The following is a 22,988-nucleotide window of genomic DNA, read 5'->3' on the forward strand; positions in this document are numbered from 1 at the left end:
TCTGGGTGGGTCCCTAAGCTTCTAGCCCCTTGTGAGGGACCCTGAGCCCCTTGCCTTCTGAAAGGACCCCTGGGACTTTGGAAGAAACACTGGGCCCCTCGGCCTTTTTCAGCATCCCTGGTCCCCTTGGAGGGCCATCGGACCCCTGAGAGGTCCCCTAGGCCCCAGGGAGAGTCCCTGAGCCTTGTAGTGGTCCCTTGGAGGCCCCCTGAGCCCCTTGGAAAATGGTCACAGGCCCAGTGAAAAAAAAAATTACTGTATATAAACCGTTCATTTACTCAAGATAACATAATAAGAAACATTGTATAATTACTAAGAGTGAGTGAAATAATATTCACACAAACAACAATTGTCAACTCTCTTTGTTTCCCACCTCCTCGGACACCAAGCAACTGACGGGTCAAGCGGCGCCCAAGGGCCTAAAATGTTCTTTGCTCTGGTTTAGGAATGTTTCTTAGGGAAACTTCTGGGAGGCTTCTTAACCCAGAACCCCCAAATTTTTTGTCCGGATCTTCAAGGGTTTACAGTAGTACAGTACTCAGGATTATAAAGTGTAATAAGCAGGTGATGAAAAAGTTTGAGTTTAAAACTTCAGTGATTATTACTTATTTGATATCCAGAATTCTTCTCTTATCATGATTATCATTTTTCAAGTAAGAAAATCTAACTTGGTTTTGCATAATGAAATAATAAAATTATTTAAATGGGAAAAACTGTTGAATAAAAAATAAAAAAGTAAGAATTTATTCTTATTTTATCTCAAGACATATTCATACCAAGGAAGTAGTGTGCCAGACTGCCTCACTATTCAAACTACAGTACAGTATTTATTGACTCTTCTAGAAAACATTTACAGGATATTAAGTTACTTAATCCACGTGAAAATTCCCCGAAGTAAATTTGACACAGACTGGTTAACTTACCTAATTGAAAAAATTCTTAACTTAATTAGTTAATGTTAAAAAAAAATCAGATTAACTTAACTGGAAAAAAGAAAGAAAATTACCTTAACTAGTTAAATTTTAAACTTAATCGCCCTATGCCTGGTACACATACTTTACATAGGTCAATTTTTTACCGTTGTATTTTTGTAGGAGGAAAAGTGCCTCGATAAGTCGGAAATTGGGATAACTCGGCAAGGCCATAGCCCCATATGTGCCGAGTTATCGAGGGTTTACTGTACGACCAAGAAGAACTCTCGGTGTTGACAGTAAGTTACAAGATTGACTGAAGACACTGTGGATACCCTACAAGAATAAACATAATTCAACATGATACTGTACGTAACACAAGAGTAATCCACAACTCAGGTTCTATTGTTCACAAGAGAATATCTACAAATATCCTCAACTTGTTCCTGAAAAACACACATAAGGAGGAAATATAATGAAAGTTAATATGGGCAACAATGTGGAAATTTTAATATGTATAAAATATTTACAGTCACAGGAAACAGAAATCAAGTGTCAGTTGATAATAGTTGTGGAAAAAAACACTAGCCGCTGTGGACCATTCGGTGATTGATGACCACTAATGAAAGACAACTCAAGACTAACGAATGGCTGCCAGTCAGGTGTGCTCTGACAATGAATTGCTAGGCAGATAAATACTCAAACTCGAGAAAATAACGCCATCTAGCCGGGTGACAATAAAACTATTTTCCGATAACAATAATACACTTTTCAAACACATGTAGAGATGGTGTGAGAGATGAATAGGACAGTGCTTGTCAGAACTATCAGCCTAAGACCACTTGCTACTATCCTGCAGAGAAAATTTAATAAAAGTAACTATATTTTCACAACTGTAAAAAGTTAACCTTGAAACCTTAACTAACAATCATAGCTATTTTACATTTTCAACATGCAAATATTTTTCCTTATACAATATATATCATGTGTGCACGAGCAACTTGGTGTTGACACAGTTCAGCATCTTAGTAAGGAACACAAAGACCAAACACTACCTAACCTACCTCAGTAAAGTTTCTCCCTTTTTTTTTAAATCATACAATAATCAAATTAAAATCCTGCCTTGTTTTTAATTGTTCCTTTGGTAGGTTTATGTGGTTCATATTAGTGTATTATTGCCATATTTTGTTACTTATATTTCACCTGTTGTCCAGCTCAAGGCAGAAAGTAACAAATAAAACTATCATGGAAACAGCAAATTATGATGAGGTTCCTTTATGCACTACTCACTCTCTCTCATCAAATTCACATGTCATTCCTACCCAGTGGTGTGCCCAGCCTCCATTACACATCTCACCAGTTGCATTCACAATTGTTTGGCCCCCATCAGTGGTCTGAACAGCCCCACTTGCACATCTGAACAGCCTTAGTCACTGGTCTATCTATGTAACTCCACTGACCTGCACACCCTCACTCACTCATAACTCCTCAAGGGTACATACAGTCCCGTCTAACATTCACAACTTACACTACCTTACAATGTGATTTCCCATTTCTCTTTTACATCTGGCTGTTCTAATGCTACACTTCTATTTTGGTTACCTTACTTTGTAAAGCAAATGTTAATTTTTTCCCCTTTTATATATTTCAACCAGATGTCCTTCCCTTATGTAATACCAGGAATGATGATCAAATCCTTTGGTGTGTTTTGGTAATTTGTGTAAGATCAAGAGCACACTCACTTATGTGTACCAAGGCCAGTCTTCTGAGAAGCTTCCCACACTCTCTTCCAACATAACACTAAAAACAAATGAATATAATATGGCAAGCATATATTTTTGATTCATTACCTAGAGAAAAAAAACTGCTACACAATATTTTCAATAATATACACTGTCTACTCTAAGACTGGTATTACACTCTATCGGGGATGTAGTATCATTAAAGGGTTATAAACAGAGACAAAATGAAGAGATGAATGAGTAAAGGAAGGTGACTCACATGGCAAATACAGTACTGTACTGCAGACTGATCCTCAACCACCCACAGGTTCACACCGACCCAACATTGCTTCACACCGACCCAACATTGCTTCACACCGACCCAACACTGCTTCACACCGACCCAATACTGCTTTACACCGACCCAACACTGCTTCACACCAACCCATCACTGTGTTTGCTGCAGTTTGTTCCTGACGTAAATCCAAATAAAAATAAAATTCTACCACACCATAGCCGGGACCACGGGGTCTCGCATGTAAAAAGAGAAAGGGGGGGGGGTGGTGCAAATCCTTATTCATCCTACTGACTAGAACAGAGGATAACCTAAACTATGATAAAAATACAGGTGATAAAAAAAACCAAACTAAATATACACACATTATTCTTTGGGGGAAAAACACAATTTACAAAGTCCATTCTCTTTCAATGAATACACAACATCCACTCAGTTGGTCTTCTGTAAACTCATAAATATCATACAGTCTTTGTGACAACCTCGATCACTGAAAGCTTTTGGCAACTTTGGCTAAAACATCTCTTCCTAAGTGGTTGTTAAGAAGAGAAAAATTTTGAGGAAAGTATCAAGATTAATTGTTAATGTAACATAATTATGTACATCAGTTCACATAATTCTTCCATAGAATCTTTAAACTAAGGGGATACAATTCCTTCCAGAATTCTTTTTTGTTTTTGCAGTTAATAACTAAAGCAACCTATTCATTTATTTAGCACATGAAAATTAGTGTCTTTTGCAACACTTACATAAACATCACCCAAAAATCGTGCAATATTTTTTGTAGAGAGGCAGCCGACAGAGTGTCATCACAGAAAAACTTGAGCCGACAATTGTTCACATTAAATCACATAAGGTGCCCCCTCAACTACCACAAACCTCTGATATTCATCATACAGTGTTTACTGAAATATGATTCAGCTATTAACTTATCTAAAACAAAAAATATACACATGAAAAAATATTTAAATATTAAAAAAATATTGGTTGACAATTAACAAGGTTCACCCTGCACTTTAACACCAGACCAGAAGTATTACCACAGTTAATGATACAATAAATTCATCATATGAAGATATTTTCTTTTCTTCAAACACAGTACAGTACATCTCAGAGGTAATGTAATGTCCATGTACAGTAATGCCTCGCCTGGACCTCAAACACAGTACAGTACATCTCAGTGGTAATGTAATGTCCATGTACAGTAATGCCTCGCCTGGACCTTCATTTACCATTGGTTATTTTGTGTCAAGTTTATTAAAATCACTTTAATGCTCATTAATGCCTTACTGTATATGACAACTTACATTTCCTACAATAATGCCCAATCACATACAGTACTGTACAGTATAGTATACAGTACATATTTAATGTACTTATAAGTCTTATACTCTGCATTTATTCAGAGTAGATTAACATTTCTTTATACTAAATATATTATTGCAGCAAAATCAATATGATTATTGTAATATATTCCTCCAGCAAATGAGTGGAAGTGTTTGTTGCTGTTGGTCCTGGCAGCCCACCACAGGTAATGGGCTGGCAAGAGTGAAACAAATTCCTCTTTTATGACTGACAGCACTAAAATTATCATTGTGACAGTGCAGTGCGGTACAGTACAGTACCTTGTGATGAACCTAACTTGGCTGATACCAGTGCACACATCCATGTCCTCCTCCACCAACCCCTCCATGTAATGTTTGCCAAAAGTCTACCACCAAATCTATGCTTCCTAATGTAGTCAGTGCAGTGCTGTATACTTTTATAGACTCCAGTGCTTCTAAGTAACAAATTCTTAACTAAAATTATATCAAATAAAAAACTAGAGCCATCTCACTGCTGAACCTGTAGATTAAATCTAAAATAAAGCAGCAATTCATTTCAGTTCACATCTAACACTAAAATAAAGTGTTCTCTGAAGGTAACAAGTGATGCTGTTGTTGTCAAAAGAACCCGTTCTCGGTCAGCCGTTCCGTAAAAAAGTGTCACGACCGAGCAAGTGTTGTGTTATGGTCGGGCGAACATCTTCACGTTCATCGATAATTATTTTCTATTTAGCTTTGGTCATCCCTATGAAGACAGGATGCATCTGACTGGGTCCCCTGAGTTATATACACAATACAATGCACAGTCTTATTGACGGAAGAAAAATTATTCAAATGGTCTGTTATGACGATCGGCAGAGACGTTCTACATGATAAAGTCTGACTTTGCTCCGGTGAAAATTTCCCACAAAAAATTCAATAAATTTCTAACTTGTAAACACTAACAAGAGGTGTGCTACGCTCATATAACTGCTACATTTCCACATTCACACATTACCACAACTCAAACAATGACTAAAGTTCAACTAGGTCCTACATACTTTATGATTTCTTTACAGCATGATGGTAAATTGATCTGGATTTTGAGACAAATTATATTAAATCTCATATGCACAAACTCAGCCTATTATCTACAGTGCTTGTAATGGATTAAAATAACTTACCAGTAGAATTAATCATATAATTCATACCAATATATAAAAAACAAGAGTGTTACCATAATTTAAATTTTAAAGAACAGAATATAAACACAACCCATATGAGGAAACTTAGTAAATAAAAGTATAATTATCAGGGACCTTCAATATCCCACTAATCTTAAGCTATCCCTACCATGGGTTTCTGTGTGAAAGAATAGAGAAAAAAAAAAAAAATAGTTTAACCCGCTAAGATATCTTCCTCACACTGATGGAGCTCCTCTTCCAAACATTACCATAAAACAGGTACCTTAATCTTTCTTATTTGTGTCTGTGCTGCCATACTGGGATCCCTTGTCGATTTTGGTCAGTCCTATCATCTTGTACAATCCCAAATAGGCTGCAGGACAGAAGGAGAACAAATTAATACATCAGGTACCAGGTACGTCTTAATGTGATGTAGCTGGTGAATAAAAACTCACGTTATCAAGTAGAAATCAACTCTTCTACAAAGGAATAAACAGAGAGAGAGAGAGATATCCCCTTTTAGCTTCAATTTGCAGGAAGGTGAACAGACAGGATGAGAGCAGAAAAAAAAATTTAAAACAAGAGATATATACAGTACAGACACTCCTGGTACATATGTAAGGTGCATGCTCAACTATTGCCTACATGAGGGTCACTTCTTGCTTACGGAGAGCCTCTGGGAACGGAACCCACCCATAACCCCGGATGTAATTAGTATTTAGGAGTTTACAGTAACTGGCACAAACAACAGTGACTATTTACAGTACAGTTCACACTTACCAAAGATCACAATGCCAACAGCAAAGGAAATGGATATAAGAGAGCCACTTGTTATGAGGTTGTAATAAAAGCGGAGAATTTGGGACAGGACAAAAGAAGCCCATCCTATCATGTTGAGGAGAGAGTAAGGTCTCCTGGGCATGGCACGACTGGAGTACTTGGGCAGGTCGTTCTCCTCGGTGAAACTCCCCGTGTTGATATAACTGTCTAGTAACTGGTCCTGCAAATAAAGGTACACACACTTGTGAAATAATTCCTTCTGATGTACGGTTTGTTTTTGCATACTGTTCAAAACTTATCAATGGCTTACCAAGTGATATCTAGTCTCATGAAGAACAGAAAAGAATGACAGTCTCCACTACTAGTAAGACCTTTGATAGAATAATACTCTAAGCTATGACTGTCTACTACTGTACATACAGACTATCTAACAAACTCAAATGTTTCTGCTACACACAAAGTAACAAATAATAAAATTGATTATAACACTTGTTGACAATGGTTCGCTAACATGGATCAAATGCGCTGCACTTTATTAGTTATGGGGTGCCGAGTTAAAATATGGCAATAAAAATGTCAGTCACGTAACATTTTTATATGTAGTGTAGGAATATAAGATACATACTTGTGTTGGTTGGGATATATCAACAGCAAGGTTAGCAATACTGTACTGAACAGGAGAATGGAGAGAATACAACGCTGAGGCCGTGTTAATTCACCAAATTGAGCATCCAAATGTACCTTCGGCAATAAGGCCCGTTCCTCACGCAGAAGGCCTCCCTACACCTACACCACCGGCTGATTTGGAAGAACTCTCAACTTGGGATGAGGAAATTGAGGAATAAATCCCAGAATCATCCCATGATCCTCCTTTCATTGACCAGACTTCCAATGAACCACATCTTATAGAACAAAGTTTCCTCCCTCCCTCCTTCCTTTCTTTCTTACTCCTTAATATGAATTTTAAAAGAAAGAAAACATTATATAATTTGCATTATGAACATCCTCATAAATTACAGACTCATGAATTATAAGGATATAATATGAATTATAGTGTACAGTATTAAGATACTGTACAAAACTATATTTGGGTGCGCAGACTGGGGGAGGTGACGGGTGGTAGAGGGGGGACAAGTGGACAACTTGCCTCCTGGCCCGTGCTGTCACCCAAATTCAGTGCTGTACTGTATTAAGGTTCATTTTGGTTCTGTTGACATCTTAACACAATTAAAACGCTGTGTTGCATTGGTTGATTGTGTCATATGTACAGCAATTGTACAGTACTGCACAACAAACTGTACAAAAAACAGGAACGAGCAACAGATGAACATTGTAGGGTATCTTTGATGGCCCACAGATAAGAAAGTTACTTCGTGATGACGACTTTGAAAACAAACTGAATCAAAATGAGCTAGCTGCATGGAAATCCTTTACATCTGTAGTCAAGGAGTTTCTTGGAACAAGAAGGAAGAAATCTATTGCCAACTTGTAGAGGAACTCTTAAAAAAATTACAAAAACTCAGGGTGTAGGATGTCCCTGAAAGTCCACCTCCTACACTCACACTTGGACTTTTTTCCTGAGAATCTGGGGCCGGTTAGTGATGAACAGGGAGAGCAATTTCATGAGGACATTAGACGTATGGAGGAGAGGTACCGGGGTAGAGGGGATCCTGCCACGATGGGGGACTACTGCTGGTGTTTATAATCGGAGGACAACACAACACATAAAAGGACGAAATAAAATAACAAATGCCATACAGTGGCTAATGAAATACTTTGTGTCTTCTTATGATTGTTTTCATTCTATATTGAATTTTAGTGATGATGTGGAAAAAAGTAACAGGAATAACAAGAACAATTTTATTTTTCAGTTTTTGTAAGATTTATTTTTAGTGTAACAAATAAACTGAATGTGCCAGAGAAATATTATTGCCAGATTTGAAATCAGCAGCTAAATATTACCCAAAGGAGGCTGCTCTGAACCATGTTACGGGATTGTTTTATAATGTGTTGCCGAGTGTAATGGTCAAATAAGTGTAGAATCCATCCTACTTTACAGGAATTAATGTGACACATATTTCAGAATGTAGTCGTTTCAATATGAGTTAGATACTGGGGGTGGGGGGGTAATACCTTAGACCTGTAGAGTTCATGAAGATATTTAGAGGCACCTTCATCATCGTCAGGAACCTCATCCAAGGGAAGGCGACGTATGTATATCTCACTCATCACCTTCCTGCCCCGCAGCATGTTTTGCAAGGACGGCTCCTCTCCTTCTTTACTGTGTACCAACAAAACATTTATAACAACTTACTATGCATAATAATTATTGTATGAGAACTGGGTAATGATTTCATGTGTGTGTTGTATATATATATATATATATATATATATATATATATATATATATATATATATATATATATATATATATATATATATATATATATATATATATATATATATATATATATATATATATATATATAAAACAACAATAATATGAACTGTCTGGCCAAGGAAACTTTTGCTACCAAACACACTTAGTTGTGGCAAACACTAACAGGTAAATTAAACATAATAAGCATCAGTGCTCTTAGTCTTGGTAGAGTAAGGACTTATTACAGTTGATATATTGTGCTTGTGAGGCAAGTATGCTGACCATTACACCATCATGAAACTAGATGGTACACTGGATAGTAACTAGTGGTACACTGGATAGTAACTAGTGGTACACTGGAGAGTAACTAGTGGTACACTATATCAACATGAGAGTTTTAGGATGTGTTTACAGAGAACTACACTGGGTGACCTTAAAATATAACTCCACTAAAATGGGAGAAAAAACTTTATAGCAGTACAGTACAGTATATTTGGACTGACAGACCTGACCCAGTGTGGTGAAGGATGTATCACTTTACCCCTTGTCTGTGGGATCACCTCTAGGCTCAATAAAATACCAAACGTGGCATCCCGGAGTGAAGGGGTTAACGCTGGTAAGAGAATCCGACAAAAGACTTACGTGTTGAAGCCGACGGTGACGTCATAGATTACGGGGAAGTTTCCTTTCAGTGACTGTGCACACTGAATGAAGCCCCGTGTGCGAGGGATCAGGTGTCGCTTCAACTCTGGTAGACCTCTCTTCCTGGCAAACTCCATACTGGCTTCGTGTTTTGCCGGTGTGAACCTCGTGCCCTCGGCAAATAGCAGCATCTGGTTGAAAAGCAATCGTCAAACATTACATACAATAAAAGACAATTAGAAAGAGAATGTTTTATTATGATAAAAGTACCAAAGATTCTTGTAACCTTCAGCATAAACTATTTTATACAGAATCCTGTCAGGTTATTTATCTTATCAAATTCTTATCCATCATCTTGGTCAATAAGTTTTTAACAGGAATATTAAAATTTTTAAGTAATATAGACTAATTTTACCATTATCATTAACCATAATAAAGCGCTTCTTTCCACCAAGTGACGCCTGACCTAATGCGTTATGTTTCACCATAAGTCAGAACGTAGATTTTGTACAAATTTCTACCAAAGGTACATCTTTACATACTGGCTAAGGATCTGATTTCAAAAGTATATGAGCCTCAAATAATTAAATAAATTTAGAACATTTAAAACTTTCATTACATTCTGCCCGTAAATTGTAATAATTCAAAAGAGAAGACCAAGTACTTCTACATGAAGATCCTGTAACAAACAATGTTGAAGTGAAAACTGAAAGGTTCTCTCCCCCCCAATAAAAACAAAACTTGTACTATGTCACTGTAAAACATTTAGTACAGTAGTATACATGTAGGCCAATACATTAAAAACAAACTTCTTACCAGACTAACCCTTATTCTGCCATAATAACTATCTTTGACACCCACTGTTCTCCACTACAGTGTATCCTGCTGGGCCAAGATGATTACCTGGCCGGTGTCTAAACAAACCACTCTCTCTCTCTCTCCCTCCCTTGTCAATACTGTTTCATATGACCGTTGAGTACATTCTGTGTTGGCTAACTGGATACACTCTGTTCTTTTCTTGCTCAATTTTGCAAGTAGCCGTCACAACAAACTCTGGCCAAGTGACTTACTGGGTAAACCTTCACAAGCCTTGACACATAAATCCTACTCAACCTGTCAGCACGTTAAGGCGCACACACACACACTCACCCAAACTGGATAAGGATAGTCAAAGAACTCCTTAATTTGTGTCTGCATGATAGTTTTGTCTTCCTGCCAATTTCGATTAAGGAAGATTATGTCGGAGAGACGCCAGGCCCACCCTATTGTCGGCACGTACTGCATCATCTTCTTCACGAACACTTTTGCAGACTGTGAAAGGACATTAATTTTTATCGACTGTGTATTTTTTAGTTTTAGTTATATTCAACCACAGAAGTTCATGTTTGTTTCTGAAAATTTACTATTAACTAAACGTGGTCAAAGGACTAGTAAATAGCTGATGGCTCTGTTGGCTATCCTTGGTACAACTGTCTTACTGTTTATATACCTGCATTGCCTATACACATGCTGAACTGTATACCTGCATTGTCTATACACATGCTGAACTGTATACCTGCATTGTCTATACACATGCTGAACTGTATACCTGCATTGTCTATACGCATGCTGAATTATATACCTGCATTGTCAATATATATGCTGAATCAATGTAAACTTGTATGATTTTACTCAATAAATATCGATCAATCTCCCCACTGCTCCCCCTCCCCCCTTATAGATGAATCAGGTAATAATAACAAACTCACGATCATTATCTTAGTATAGCCCAAAACATTATGTTGATTGATCTCCACTCTGACACCTGCTGACGAGTTTATGACCTGATGATAGTGATAGTGATGGTGATAGTGGTGGTGATGGTGGTGGTGATAATGGTGGTGGTGGTGGTGGTGGTGGTGGTGGTGGTGGTGGTGGTGGACAGTTTAGGTCACGAGAGAGTGACCGTGGAAGACTTACCCCGAGAGTGTGGCTGCGGTCTGCCACGATCCAGCCCATCAGCCAGTCCACTTCGTAGGTGTGGTTCATGATGATTAGCGCGTGTTCCTTGCCCCACATTTGGTAGGCCTCGTCGGACGTAAACACGCGGATTTCCGACCCCGACCACCACTCGGCCAAAAACAACACCTCTGAGGAGTAAACAAATAATGAGAACTTACACGATGACCCGCAGGAGAAAAAATCTCGACACAAATATTTAACGAACTCATTTTGATTGGCCACAAGTACCAATATATCCACAGCACATTAATATATTTAGAGAAAAAAAAAAGAATATTAATCACAAATAAAACTTAATAAATCAATCCAATCTCTAATTAGCTATAGATGAGAGGGTTGGTTTATCCGAGGTCTCTCCACAATAGAGTCAGAGCTCAAAGGCAGAGAGAACTGGCCTGCCTATATCACATTCACTACAGTATCATGAGATTTTATGACCGGTCTGCCCTGGGAGGTGCTGTAATGATGGTGGTGGTGGTTTTCTTCAAGTTCTATACAGTTCTTATGAGAAATGTGTTGCCTAGACTGGTTTTGCAATCATAAATAACTTAAAAATGGTAAATATCTGTAATGAATAAAAAGATAGACAAATAAATAATAAAAGGGCCATGTAAAGAGATTGTGATAATAATTTGTTTAGTTAAGGGACTGCCACTAGGACAGTATTAGGTAAACATTTACAGTACTGGATATTTTCAAAGTGTGATGAAACTGTCTGGCTTTTTCACAAATTTGGGTCAGAAAAAAGCAAACCTTCACTTCTCTATTGCTTAAGCCCCTCACACCACTACAACAAGCCCTGCTGACTTTGGTCCTTGTAAAGCTTTAAGCTCAATCGGGAGCTTGTTTGTCCTACTGTCACCACACACTATCAAACTCCTTCTAAATATCATCAAATTCCATCACCATGCTCTTCAGTAACTTTGCGCGCTAAAATACCCTCGTCTAGTTTCTGTAATGTTTCAACCTTCTGCGCAATATCAAGAGTAATATACTTCCTCTTCACACTACTGTACTGCCAGCATCACCATCACTTGTTATTTTCCTGGAAGTCGTTGTTTAGGTAGACTTTCTGAATCTAAGAAACATATTGCAGTCACAGTAAACAATATTGTGGAGCAGGCTGCCAGACAATGACTGTGTGGGTGGCAGAGCACACAGAGTCTAGAGAGAGTAAATTCCCAAAATCACTTTCAGATGTTGGTGCACACTTTAAATCTGCACAGATTCTTAAACTTTTGACTATAAGCTTTGACTGTGTTATTCTTAACAAATGCCAAGGATATCATAATAATCTCTAACATCCACGATACAATAAGATACTTTGGAAGGAGACAAAGATGCACAAAGTCACACCACTGGATCATAGAACAAACTGACATCTAATGGGGATATGGAGAGACAGATAAGAGCGAGCCCAAGAAACGCTTCCCACTACAGCCGGACAGATCCTTAGTTGCACCAGACAAACGTGAAAAAATACCGACTAACTGAGGTACAGAACAGTATTTTGAAACGTAACCGAGATACTGCACATATCTATACACTAAGTTGAACTAAAACCTATTAGTATTTGTCGGAGTCACAGTTGTTCTATTATCATGTGTCCGAGTGATAGTCCTACTAGTATGTGTCAGTCATAGATGTACTATCAAGTGTCCAAGTGATAGATCTATTGGTGTTCATCTAAACCGTCTAGTTAATCGAATCAGATGATAGGAGGTTAAACCCTCACACACAAACGCCTGGCCACCTACCAATTCTAAGACCACCCCCCTTCCGCATGAGATGGGAGGGGGGTGAGGGATGATATAATGACAGTTACGATGATAATGTTTGGAGTAGAGCAGTGAGAGAAAGGAGGGTTTTGAAGTATAAAGAAACTTAATGGAGATCTGGGAAGGAAGATGGGGTAACAAAAGACCAGCTATCATTACGAGTATCAACGAAGATTTAAGTACAAATATGAAGGCAGTCTGGAAATAGTAAACAGGCAAACTAGACTGTATATGGTACCTAAGGGTTAAAGTTAAATGCTAACTTAACAACACATCAACCCCCAGGTGCCATAGCATTAGGGTAGTTACCAGGTGACAATCTTCAGGTGATCCCAAAACAATAATAAAGATTCATAAATAACAAACAAACGGACAAATACTTACGTGACATGAGTGAATATATTAGGTAGTAGTTTAGTGTGCAGTAGAGGGATTTGTTGAAGGGCCTCAGCGTGACATAGAGCAGAAACTGAACGGCATTGATTATCACGCCCGATATGAAGAAGGTGACGCACAACAGCAGGTGGAGTGCATACCACCTGCGAATCTCTGTGAAATCCTCCAGTTCCCACATCCTGTCTGTGAAGAAAAAAAAAATATTGACAATCCACAATCACTGTCAGTTCCAAGTAACACAGCAGACAAAGATCATTTCTCCCACTACAGGGAGTTGCGACATACTAACGCCCGACTTACAAACACCTGCAGTACTTAACAACATGATCCCAATACACAATACAGTACAGGTATTTATAAACAAAATCTGTTCCGACGTACGAGCATTTGATGACTCTTACAAACGGGCGTTACTCTGTTTGATGGTTGGCCTCTGCCTGTGCTTGGCAGTTCTGTGTTCCTGCAACAACAACAACAAATACAGTAGCCAGCTGGTCCGCTCCATTTCACTTTACGTTTAACATCACTTTATGTATGCAATATTTAAAGTATTTGTTATGCATGGGATATTAAAGTTGTTCTGTATGGAGAGGATTGTGTTCTCACCTACACTATGGACTTAACACTGTTCAGACTCAACATCAGGAACGTAACCCAGGGACTCCCCGTCTTGGCCTCTATTTACTCGTACAATAAGTTGGACACGTAACAATGACAACATCCTATACATACAAGGACTGATGCTGGGTCGTGACCACTGGGGACAAGAGGACGCCAAACTTTTTAAGCCTTTAGACATCCTTGTATTATTATCATACACTTGTACTTCATGACACTAAGAACTTCATCATAAAAGGCATTATTGACTGTAACCCAATTCTGTCTACCCACCTTATCCCTCCCTCCTGTGTGGGAACTCAAAAGGCTGGGTAACACAACAGAGTATAGTACAGTACCAGGGTGGAGCACCAAGATAAACTTAGAGATCCCTTCCAATAATCCATACTCAAGATATTATAATATTCACCGGTGCTCGAGCTGTCAAATATCACCACTACAACTTGATTAAATAGTTACAAACTCATCCAGGACTTAAGGACAAATATTCTTTCTTTCTCTCTATTCTCATTTTGTTTCTTGATCTGACTACATATGGTCCAGTTAATGCATCTACTACAACTCTTCTAAGTTTCTCAGACAGACAGACACTCACTGCAATATTGTCCTGCTGATTCTGTAGGTAATAAGAGAGGGGGGTAATACAACAAGACCAGAAATACTGTAATAAATTTAAAGTTTTTGACAATATGACAATTAATCCCTGACCTATAATTCTCTAAGTGACTACAGTATGTTATTCTCATGTACAGAATTCATAAATTATCAAGTGGTCTTTTTATCTGATTGTTAAGTTACAAATGTATAGACAGTACGATGTTATTTATCTGATATTATTAACCATATTGCTATTTTCTTGAATATTTTAAGGCTGGCCACCACTTCACCAGGGGCTACTGGATATAGACCTAAAATTGGTTATTCGGGAGCATAGGTTCTACCCTCAGACACATGGGGGTGTCGGCAGTATGTGTGCAGCTACACCGAGGCAACTACTAATCTCATGTCTTCAGGATGAGCCAGATTAATCCTGGCTTTACTACTCATTAATTCTCAGCCACACTCAATAGATGGTCCGACGGGCTACTACACCGACTCAGCTGATGGGTACGTCATCTCTGGCCAGTCAGCACAATTTCAGGTTCTGACTGACTCACGCTAGCATTGGTGTTGGTACTATATTTAGCTAAAGATAACATTACAAGGATTGGTAATTGTTTAGTAATGATCAAAACAACCGACCCATCCAACAGGGGACTCACCAAGGTACAGGTCTGGAGGCGAGAGATAATGTCCTTGTGTTTACCAATACAAAATTATCTTAATATTTCTTTCATGAATCGTTGGAGATCTTACTTGGAGTTTTGTCTCAGATTTCCACAGATTAGGAAGTAGTACTGTCCCTCAAGAGGCTACAGTACCCGGCACTCTTCTTTGTCACCCATGAGAATGTCCCAACTCACTGCAGTACACTACAAGCTTCTGGACCATAAACAAATCTACCTAACTCAACCACAAAACGGACTGTATATAGTATAAGTAATGTACTGTACTTTATTTTACCTAAAGTGTGGATACATCGATGTTTTCCTTATTTAACAAGTAAAACAAAAGCCTTAGTTTGTGTGTGTGTGTGTGTGTAAGCAAAACATTTAATTTTCATAACTATTACTGCACAGTACAGTAATTTACAACATATAAAGTAATAGGCAGATTATTATATTGTACAGGCCATTTAATTCTACCATTTGCCATTGAAGACTGATCACCAGAGGCACGAGGCTAAGGGGATGCCAAAGTGCCATCTGTGGCTCATGATCTTATCAGCTACATAATAGTGCCCCCTTGTGGCCAGGTAATGCAGGAGGAAAGTCGCCAATAACCCATACAGTACAAACATCTACTGTAAGTGTTCATTGCATTTATACATCATTCATTCTCGTGAAAATATGGCTACAGGGTATTTGTGTGTGTCGGCCTGTCAGCTAACTATCCCTTAGTATTAGCACAGACAGTTTCACAGTGACGACAAGTAAGTACAATACAGTAATCCCCTCATATAGTGAAGGTGTGTTGTACAGTATTTTGGCACAACTAGTGACCTACACACCGTGGTCCACGCAGAAAACAGCTCTTCAAAACAATCCAGCTTGAATACAGGTAACCCTCAACTTATGATGGATCAAATTTTCTTTTAAGTATCTGAAGTAAATAGCAAAATGAAGAGTCCCCAAGAGATTATGATGCAATGTTGCAAAATAGAGGAATCACTTAGTTTATGAAGTATGACCTTTCCATGTATTAAGGAATGTCTGCACACCACACACTCTCTGAAGTTAGGGTAAAAGCCTACAATAGCCACTCAATATATCACTTTATCTTAACCCAAAACACTTGAACTTTATCTTGGCTCTCGATCCGTCACCGCTGCCACGCTCACTTTATCTCTTCACCGTGAAAGGTCCAGCGCTCTTAATTAACGTGGATGTTTTACTAATCTCTGGTTGGCTTTCTGTTCTTGGTGTTTAATTTAATGTCAGTTAATATGTATAAGTAACATCGACTCCTTTTACATAATCTCTTGCTGTATCTTTCTCTTCTTTAGGTATATCAAAATGTCAGGTACCACAGGCTCTCATTATCAAACAAATACATGAGAGAGAGTGGTCTTTAGCGCTAAAAAATAAAGATATGATTCTCCTACAGCTATTGCATGACTTACACTGTTAATGTCTCTCCAAAGTCTATCAGTAGAGAACATCTTGATGGGCGCTGCATGAGAAATAACACAACACACCCGTCATTATGAGGCCTAGGAGGGGTAGCCCGGCACATTGTAAACAAACTCCACAGCACGTAGACAGTTGCAACATCCAGGTTTCACAACTCAGTGACCGGTGACTCGAGACCCACGGAGCATGTATGCAATCAATTCTTTTTAGCTAAACTTAAGGAAATCTATCAAAAAGAGGCCATCACATCTTGTTGTGATTCAGTCATATTTGGTGGGAGTTTGTGAGAAATGTAAGACTGATTCTAAATCCCTTTTTTATGACCACCACTGGATCACACGACTCATGTATTATCCTAAAGCGTCTATGAATAAAAACCCAATATTCAGACAATTTCGACTGATAGTAGTCCAATAATTAGTGGACCTCCGTGTTACAGCCATGCCAGAGGTCACCACTTTGATGTACTGGGCATCACTGACTCTTGTATGGAAACTCAGTCATAATAACTACGAGTGCTGTACAAAACCTTACATTCAGCTGACTTCATGATGTGCCCAGAGAGGTAGTGAGGGATTTATTATATAATGACTGTGAAGCTTCAAGACACATTTTCTCTCGACCTCACCGGCAGTCATCACTACTAAGCTCCCCTTTTACATGGTTGAGGTTATCACAAGAGAAACTGTTTATCATAACATTAGCTCCAGTTGCCAAGCACCGTACTGTACTTTACACGAGCCACTCTAGACCAAGTGTCGGTAATCTTGATCCAACACAACAGTCTAAGCATCACCAATCTTTTACACCAATTCTCCACATTATCAATTCTGTTTTTCTATTTTATCTCTCCTCCTCTCAATGACTCGAGACATCTTTTGCCGAGATCTGTCTGGACGCCGCCACCCAACCACACCATCCTCCTGAGCTGCTTCAAGTCACACGGAAGACTAGGAGGATAGTTTTATCCTCAGGTATCAGTTGACTCTTGTACTCTGTGACCTCGGTAACTACCCACGACCTGTTCTCCGGTAGGGTTGTAAATGCCGTACTAAATATAAAACATCAAAGCCAATATAGCAGATACAAAGAATTAAAATTACCTACTGTACTTCCATTGCTTTGTGTTCTATTGGAAAGACATTTGAGGTTCTTTACTCTGCTCAAGTGTAAAACCCAGGGTCTTGGATGGAACACACGTGAGTTTGTTTACCCACTGCCTCATTTCCTGTACACCTGACACCCTGATAAAGCATACCGAGGACCTTGTCAAGACCTGCAGTAGTCACACGTTACATATCAAGATGCCAACATAAATTAACAGCACTGTACTGAATGTGTATGGGTGAACCTTGCTACATTAACTGAATAAACATATCATATACTGTATTAAAAACAGAGCCAGCAGGTACAGTTGTGGGCCATAAAGGATTCAGCAGAGATGGTAGGTCGTGTAGGGGTAGGTGGTGAAGGGGTAGGTGGTGTAGGGGTAGGTGGTGAAGGGGTAGGTGGTGAAGGGGTAGGTGGTGTAGGGGAGGGTAGGGGTTAAAAGTCATCAATTTTCTTTACACACCACAAATTTTATGTCTTTAGTGTACAGTAATTATGAGGCAGACACAGCTCACACTAACACTGTAAATAACTCAATACATTACAACAAGATGCCATAAATGGTAAATGATTGAGGAGACTTTTCATTGCCTATCCTGATGCAATGTTGCCATGTCTCAACCTACCCTCACTGTGGAATTTGTTTAAGATCAATACTGTACTATAAAACACAATAATCAAAAGTGCACCAAAATCATAAGACAAACAAACCACCAATCTTCCCAGGTGTGAGTACTATAGTTAAGGTGTATTACTGTACTGTTCACGCTTTCATCAGTAAGCTTTCAAACTTGCTTGAAATTCGCCCAAAATCTAATGCCTTTAATTTCTTCAGTAGAGGAGAGAATAAACTCATCACCTACAGATCATTAACAACAAAGGTCATATTAACACGCATTTTGATCTCCTGCCATAACCCTACATATGACCAGACATCTTTACATAACTTTTAGAGTCCCACCACACATGTCAGGTACTGTTGATAAAATGTGATACTGGGCTGGATTGAAAACCTTTACATACCTCTCACGGCCAAACAATTCAGCCAGACGGAGCACTTGATAACTGCCCAGTATTGCCAGGACAATCTCTTCCTCCTCACCTTATCCACAGCCCCTCAAGGATCATACCACAAACTAAGAGGAACTAGTTAACATTTTTGTGTCTGTAGCAATGAAGAAATAAGAGTATGTTTCTACTGTATATCAATATTCCTCAAGTATTTGGCACAGTACAGTCTGGCTAACATACAAAATCCTATCTACTGCACCTTAGTTAATCACAAAAGGGAAATCCTACTTCCTTTCTGCTTTTACCCTTTTAATTCCACACTTTTCCTCCTACTGAGTTCAAATTTCTTTTAAAGGAAAACTGTATATACTTCAGCTCACACAATATTAATCACAAGACCCCTAAACCCAAAGTTAATTTAAAGCATCAATAAATTACCCTCGACAAAACAATTTTTTTCTTATTCCTGCCAGAGTTTCCACTTGGTAGCCAGAATGGACAGCAACGACAGAAGTCCACTTTAGTCGTTCTCGCCCACTGCCACTAGACGTGCCCTACACCACAGCCTCCTAACATGCTACAGGCTCTGGTGCTCCATTACCCTGGTCTTAGCCCCTCCAATCACAGAGCTTTTGACAGTCAGGTTACTTTTTAGCAACTTTAACCCTTATTTTTGACACTTTTTGGCCCAATTTATTTAAAAATATCATCACCATAGTGAATTTAAGCATTTTTTTTACCCACTGACCTGCCATCTTACCAAAAAATTCCGACCGTCAACTAGTCCATTACTGATGACACAAACAAATAGACTAAGCTATCACCCACAAACTGTTCTTAAAGACAACTGATTGTCCCAAATGTACGAGAGAATACAGTAGTTTCTTAACACCACAACACAATATAGGCTCACTCGGTGATTCATCCCCCATGGACTTTCCGAGACGACCAAGACACCAACGGCAACACAGGTAACGGCCAGCTTGTAACTGTGGCGCGAGACAACATTCTTATTACCACATTTAAACAAATCTTTCCATATAATTTTTATCCGAGTCTTATTCACACGAACTTGTGAATCATAAGGTAAAATTATCGTTTCAGTCATGCACCTGTCAGAGGTTAGAATCATTCATAAAACATTAAACCATCAGAAAAACAATTTTAACCGAACCTAAACCTAAATTTGCTGCATAACTGAAATAATAATAATACCAATAATATCAATTACTTAATAATAATAATATACAACCTATCATTACCCCCTATGGCTTAACGACCCCCAGGCCAGGTAATATATGGTAGTTACTCATAAGTTACTAACTAGACCACAACCTTATAAGAACACTGGACCAAACTATCATCATAAGAGTAATAACAAGTGTAGACCATTAATGACTCCAGCAACCTTTAATAACTCCAACAACCTTTAATAACTCCAACAACCTTTAATGACTCCAACAACCTTAATCACTCTCCTAACCACCTCACCACACCTCCCTAACTACACCAACACACAATACATCACCCATAAATCATTAACACTAAATATCGACATAATATTTAACTTTTTTAATGAAATATTTTAACCAGTTTAAAACACATATACCGGAATCCATTTCTCTCCACCTGGTACTAACTAAAACACCATATCCCACATAATCATTATAAATAGGAGAAATAAATGTAAATGAAGATATATCAATGAATATAGTAGGTATTTATAGTATATTTACCTCGGTAGCTCTCATAGGCTTGTGTGGTCCCTAGGAGGAGTATCAGCTGATGGTGCACGCGACCCGCACTGCGCACACACGCACTCATCACTCACTATAAACGGAGCAAATACTTATATTATTCCTCTATAAACCAACAATATCTTCACTTAAACATTATATATAAAAAATTAATAATATATTTGATTAATTATATATAAAATAAACTTTATTTTATGTGTTAGTATAGTTTTATTCCTATATTTTTTCCTTTTAGTAATTCTCATTGATTAAAAGTACTGTATATGTACGTTTGTGTGTGTAGTCAATAGGAGACAGTACCATTTGAATACGGATATGACATCAAAGTCCACCTGTATTATATAGATAGATAAATATTAAATAAAATCATCATTCAAGTTGATGTTGATTGAATATGTATGCAGGTATATGGTACACAGATAGTGGAAGTATACAATGGGAAGTATATGGTGACATCTACTAGAGTAATTAATTAACACCAAATAATCTTAATAATCCTGTAACTTTTTTTTTAGAAACTGGGACAATTTCCTATTCCAATTAGTTAATGATCCGACTCACTATTGAAACACATCATAAACCAGGAGGTTATGGTGTCCAAGTTGGGACCTTTAAATGAACTCACACTCGGTACCATCACAATATTCTCTGGCAGGTTACTTCAAGAGTTCACAACTGTAATTCTAAAAATAAAAAATAAAAATACCTCTGAGTGTACCCCACGAAAGGCTGAAAATCAAACTGGAAGGGTACAGAATTCGGGGAAATGTCCTAGAATGGATAGAAGACTTTTTACATGACCGCAAGCAGTGTGTGGTGATTAATGGCACGAAATCGTCATCCGTACCTGTCACAAGTGGGGTACCACAGGGCAGTGTATTGGGCCCGCTGTTGTTTGTTTATTTCATAAATGACATGCCTGACGTTGTACACTACCCCATACAAATGTTTGCCGATGACGCCAAGTTATTTCTGGAAATCAAGAACCAAGCGGACTGTGAAGAGCTGCAGAAGGACCTCTGTGGGCTCCAAGAATGGTCGAAGAAATGGCTGCTGAGATTCAATGTCACGAAGTGTAAGAGGATGCACCTGGGGCGTACCAACGGTAAGGAGGCGTATCATATGTCCCAACGGGATGAACAAACTGCACTAGTTGAGACTGAATGTGAGAAGGACCTAGGTGTGTATGTTGACAATGAGCTGAAGTTCTCGGGCCATTGCGAGAAGAAGGTAAATCAGGCAGTAAATTATTAGGTCTTATAAGAAAATCGTTCAGATATCTAGACGTAATGATCTTCAAGGGTGAAATGCTTCCCCATCTGGAGTATTGTCATCCCGTCTGGTCCCCGAGGTATGCTAGGGACGATCAGTTGAATGAAAATGTTCAAAGGGGGGCCACCAGACTGGTGCCAGCACTTCGGCACCTCAACTGCCCTGAGAGAATGGAGCGCCTGAACTTGCCTAACTTATACTACAGACGGGCAAGGGGCGACCTAATTGAAGTATATAGGGGCACTACTCAGTCGAATATCCTTACCTGGAGCTGGCGGACGCTCGCCCCACAAGGGGTCACAGCTCAAGGTTGAAGAAGCCGCAAGTCCAGAAAACTGTGAGGGGTAACTTTTTCGGAGTGAGGGTTGTGAACTCTTGGAACAATCTGCCAGAGAGTGTTGTGACGGCACCGAGTGTGAGCTCTTTCAAGACAAGACTTGACCAACACTGGAGCAGGTTTAGGTACATTCAGGAGCCGGTGCATGCCCAGTACTTGCCAACAGTGCGTGACAGAGACGTGACCGATCGCCCAAGCGGCTGACGAGCCGGTCAGTGGTGAAGAGGATAAAAGTAAGTATAAGTGTACTCTGGCCACGCTGCTACCTGCACTCAAGTGTTGGCCAGATGTAGCACTTTAACTGTTTTTCTCAATTTATAAATAATGTCCACTTTGAGCCGAACCCTAAGACGAATAAAATCTGTTTTCTTCGAGTGTTCGTTTTAATTTATTTTACATCTGCCATCACCTGTTACGTCACAGATAACCAAAATTGTCTTTGTTTAATTCCCCTGTTGCTTACCTTAATGTTTAGCCTAAAACTTATTTCTTATCTGGATACAACAATTATATTTTACTTCTTCCACAAAAGTTTATCCACACAGTACATCTACCTGTGAAAAGCGGCTCCACAGGCTGATAAGTGGATACAATACACAGGAGAAGGTATTTTTCGATTAACAAGTGGCACTGTAGCCGGCACTGCCCTCGACTGCTTTCACCTTCCCAACAGTAAAGTTTTTATCCCCTCTAGCTTAAACAATAATAATACAGTCAATCGATTCAACCAAGGAGAAGTCTAGTCCTAACCAACACTGG

The 22,988-nt window shown here is 38.8% G+C and overlaps 1 protein-coding gene across 3 annotated transcripts; it reads right to left on the minus strand.

The window, feature by feature from the left end:
• Positions 1-1,399: 1,399 nt before the first annotated feature.
• LOC121867613 (1-acyl-sn-glycerol-3-phosphate acyltransferase delta-like) lies at positions 1,400-20,687 on the minus strand. Of its 3 annotated transcripts, XM_042367627.1 has the most exons (9): positions 20,600-20,614; positions 13,774-13,852; positions 13,381-13,575; positions 11,177-11,346; positions 10,367-10,528; positions 9,218-9,408; positions 8,329-8,476; positions 6,196-6,415; positions 1,400-5,788 (listed from the first exon to the last, which is right to left on the minus strand). In XM_042367627.1, exons 3-9 carry the CDS (start codon positions 13,568-13,570, stop codon positions 5,700-5,702), a joined length of 1,170 nt encoding a protein of 389 aa, XP_042223561.1. In that variant the 5' UTR covers positions 13,571-13,575; positions 13,774-13,852; positions 20,600-20,614; the 3' UTR covers positions 1,400-5,699. The 3 variants fall into 3 exon arrangements, with proteins under 3 accessions (XP_042223561.1, XP_042223559.1, XP_042223562.1); XM_042367625.1 differs by lacking the exon at positions 13,774-13,852 and having other exon boundaries at positions 20,600-20,687; XM_042367628.1 differs by lacking the exons at positions 13,774-13,852; positions 20,600-20,614 and adding an exon at positions 18,876-18,895.
• Between the last annotated feature and the right edge of the window lie 2,301 nt (positions 20,688-22,988).

This window comes from Homarus americanus, unplaced genomic scaffold (genome assembly GCF_018991925.1).
Source record: "Homarus americanus isolate GMGI-L3 unplaced genomic scaffold, GMGI_Hamer_2.0 scaffold43070, whole genome shotgun sequence".
NCBI classification, from domain to species: Eukaryota; Metazoa; Arthropoda; class Malacostraca; order Decapoda; family Nephropidae; genus Homarus; species Homarus americanus.

What these genes read in the sequence shown, in the direction of transcription:
- LOC121867613 (XM_042367625.1), bottom strand. Translation starts at nt 20,687, where the DNA reads ATGAGTGCGTGTGTGCGCAGTGCGGGTCGCGTGCACCATCAGCTGATA. An exon ending in GTCACCGTCGGCTTCAACAC is followed by an intron (nt 8,477 to 9,217) that starts GTAAGTCTTTTG and finishes GTTGGTACACAG; the next exon opens with TAAAGAAGGAGAGGAGCCGT. An exon ending in ATGAACTCTACAGGTCTAAG is followed by an intron (nt 6,416 to 8,328) that starts GTATTACCCCCC and finishes CTTTATTTGCAG; the next exon opens with GACCAGTTACTAGACAGTTA.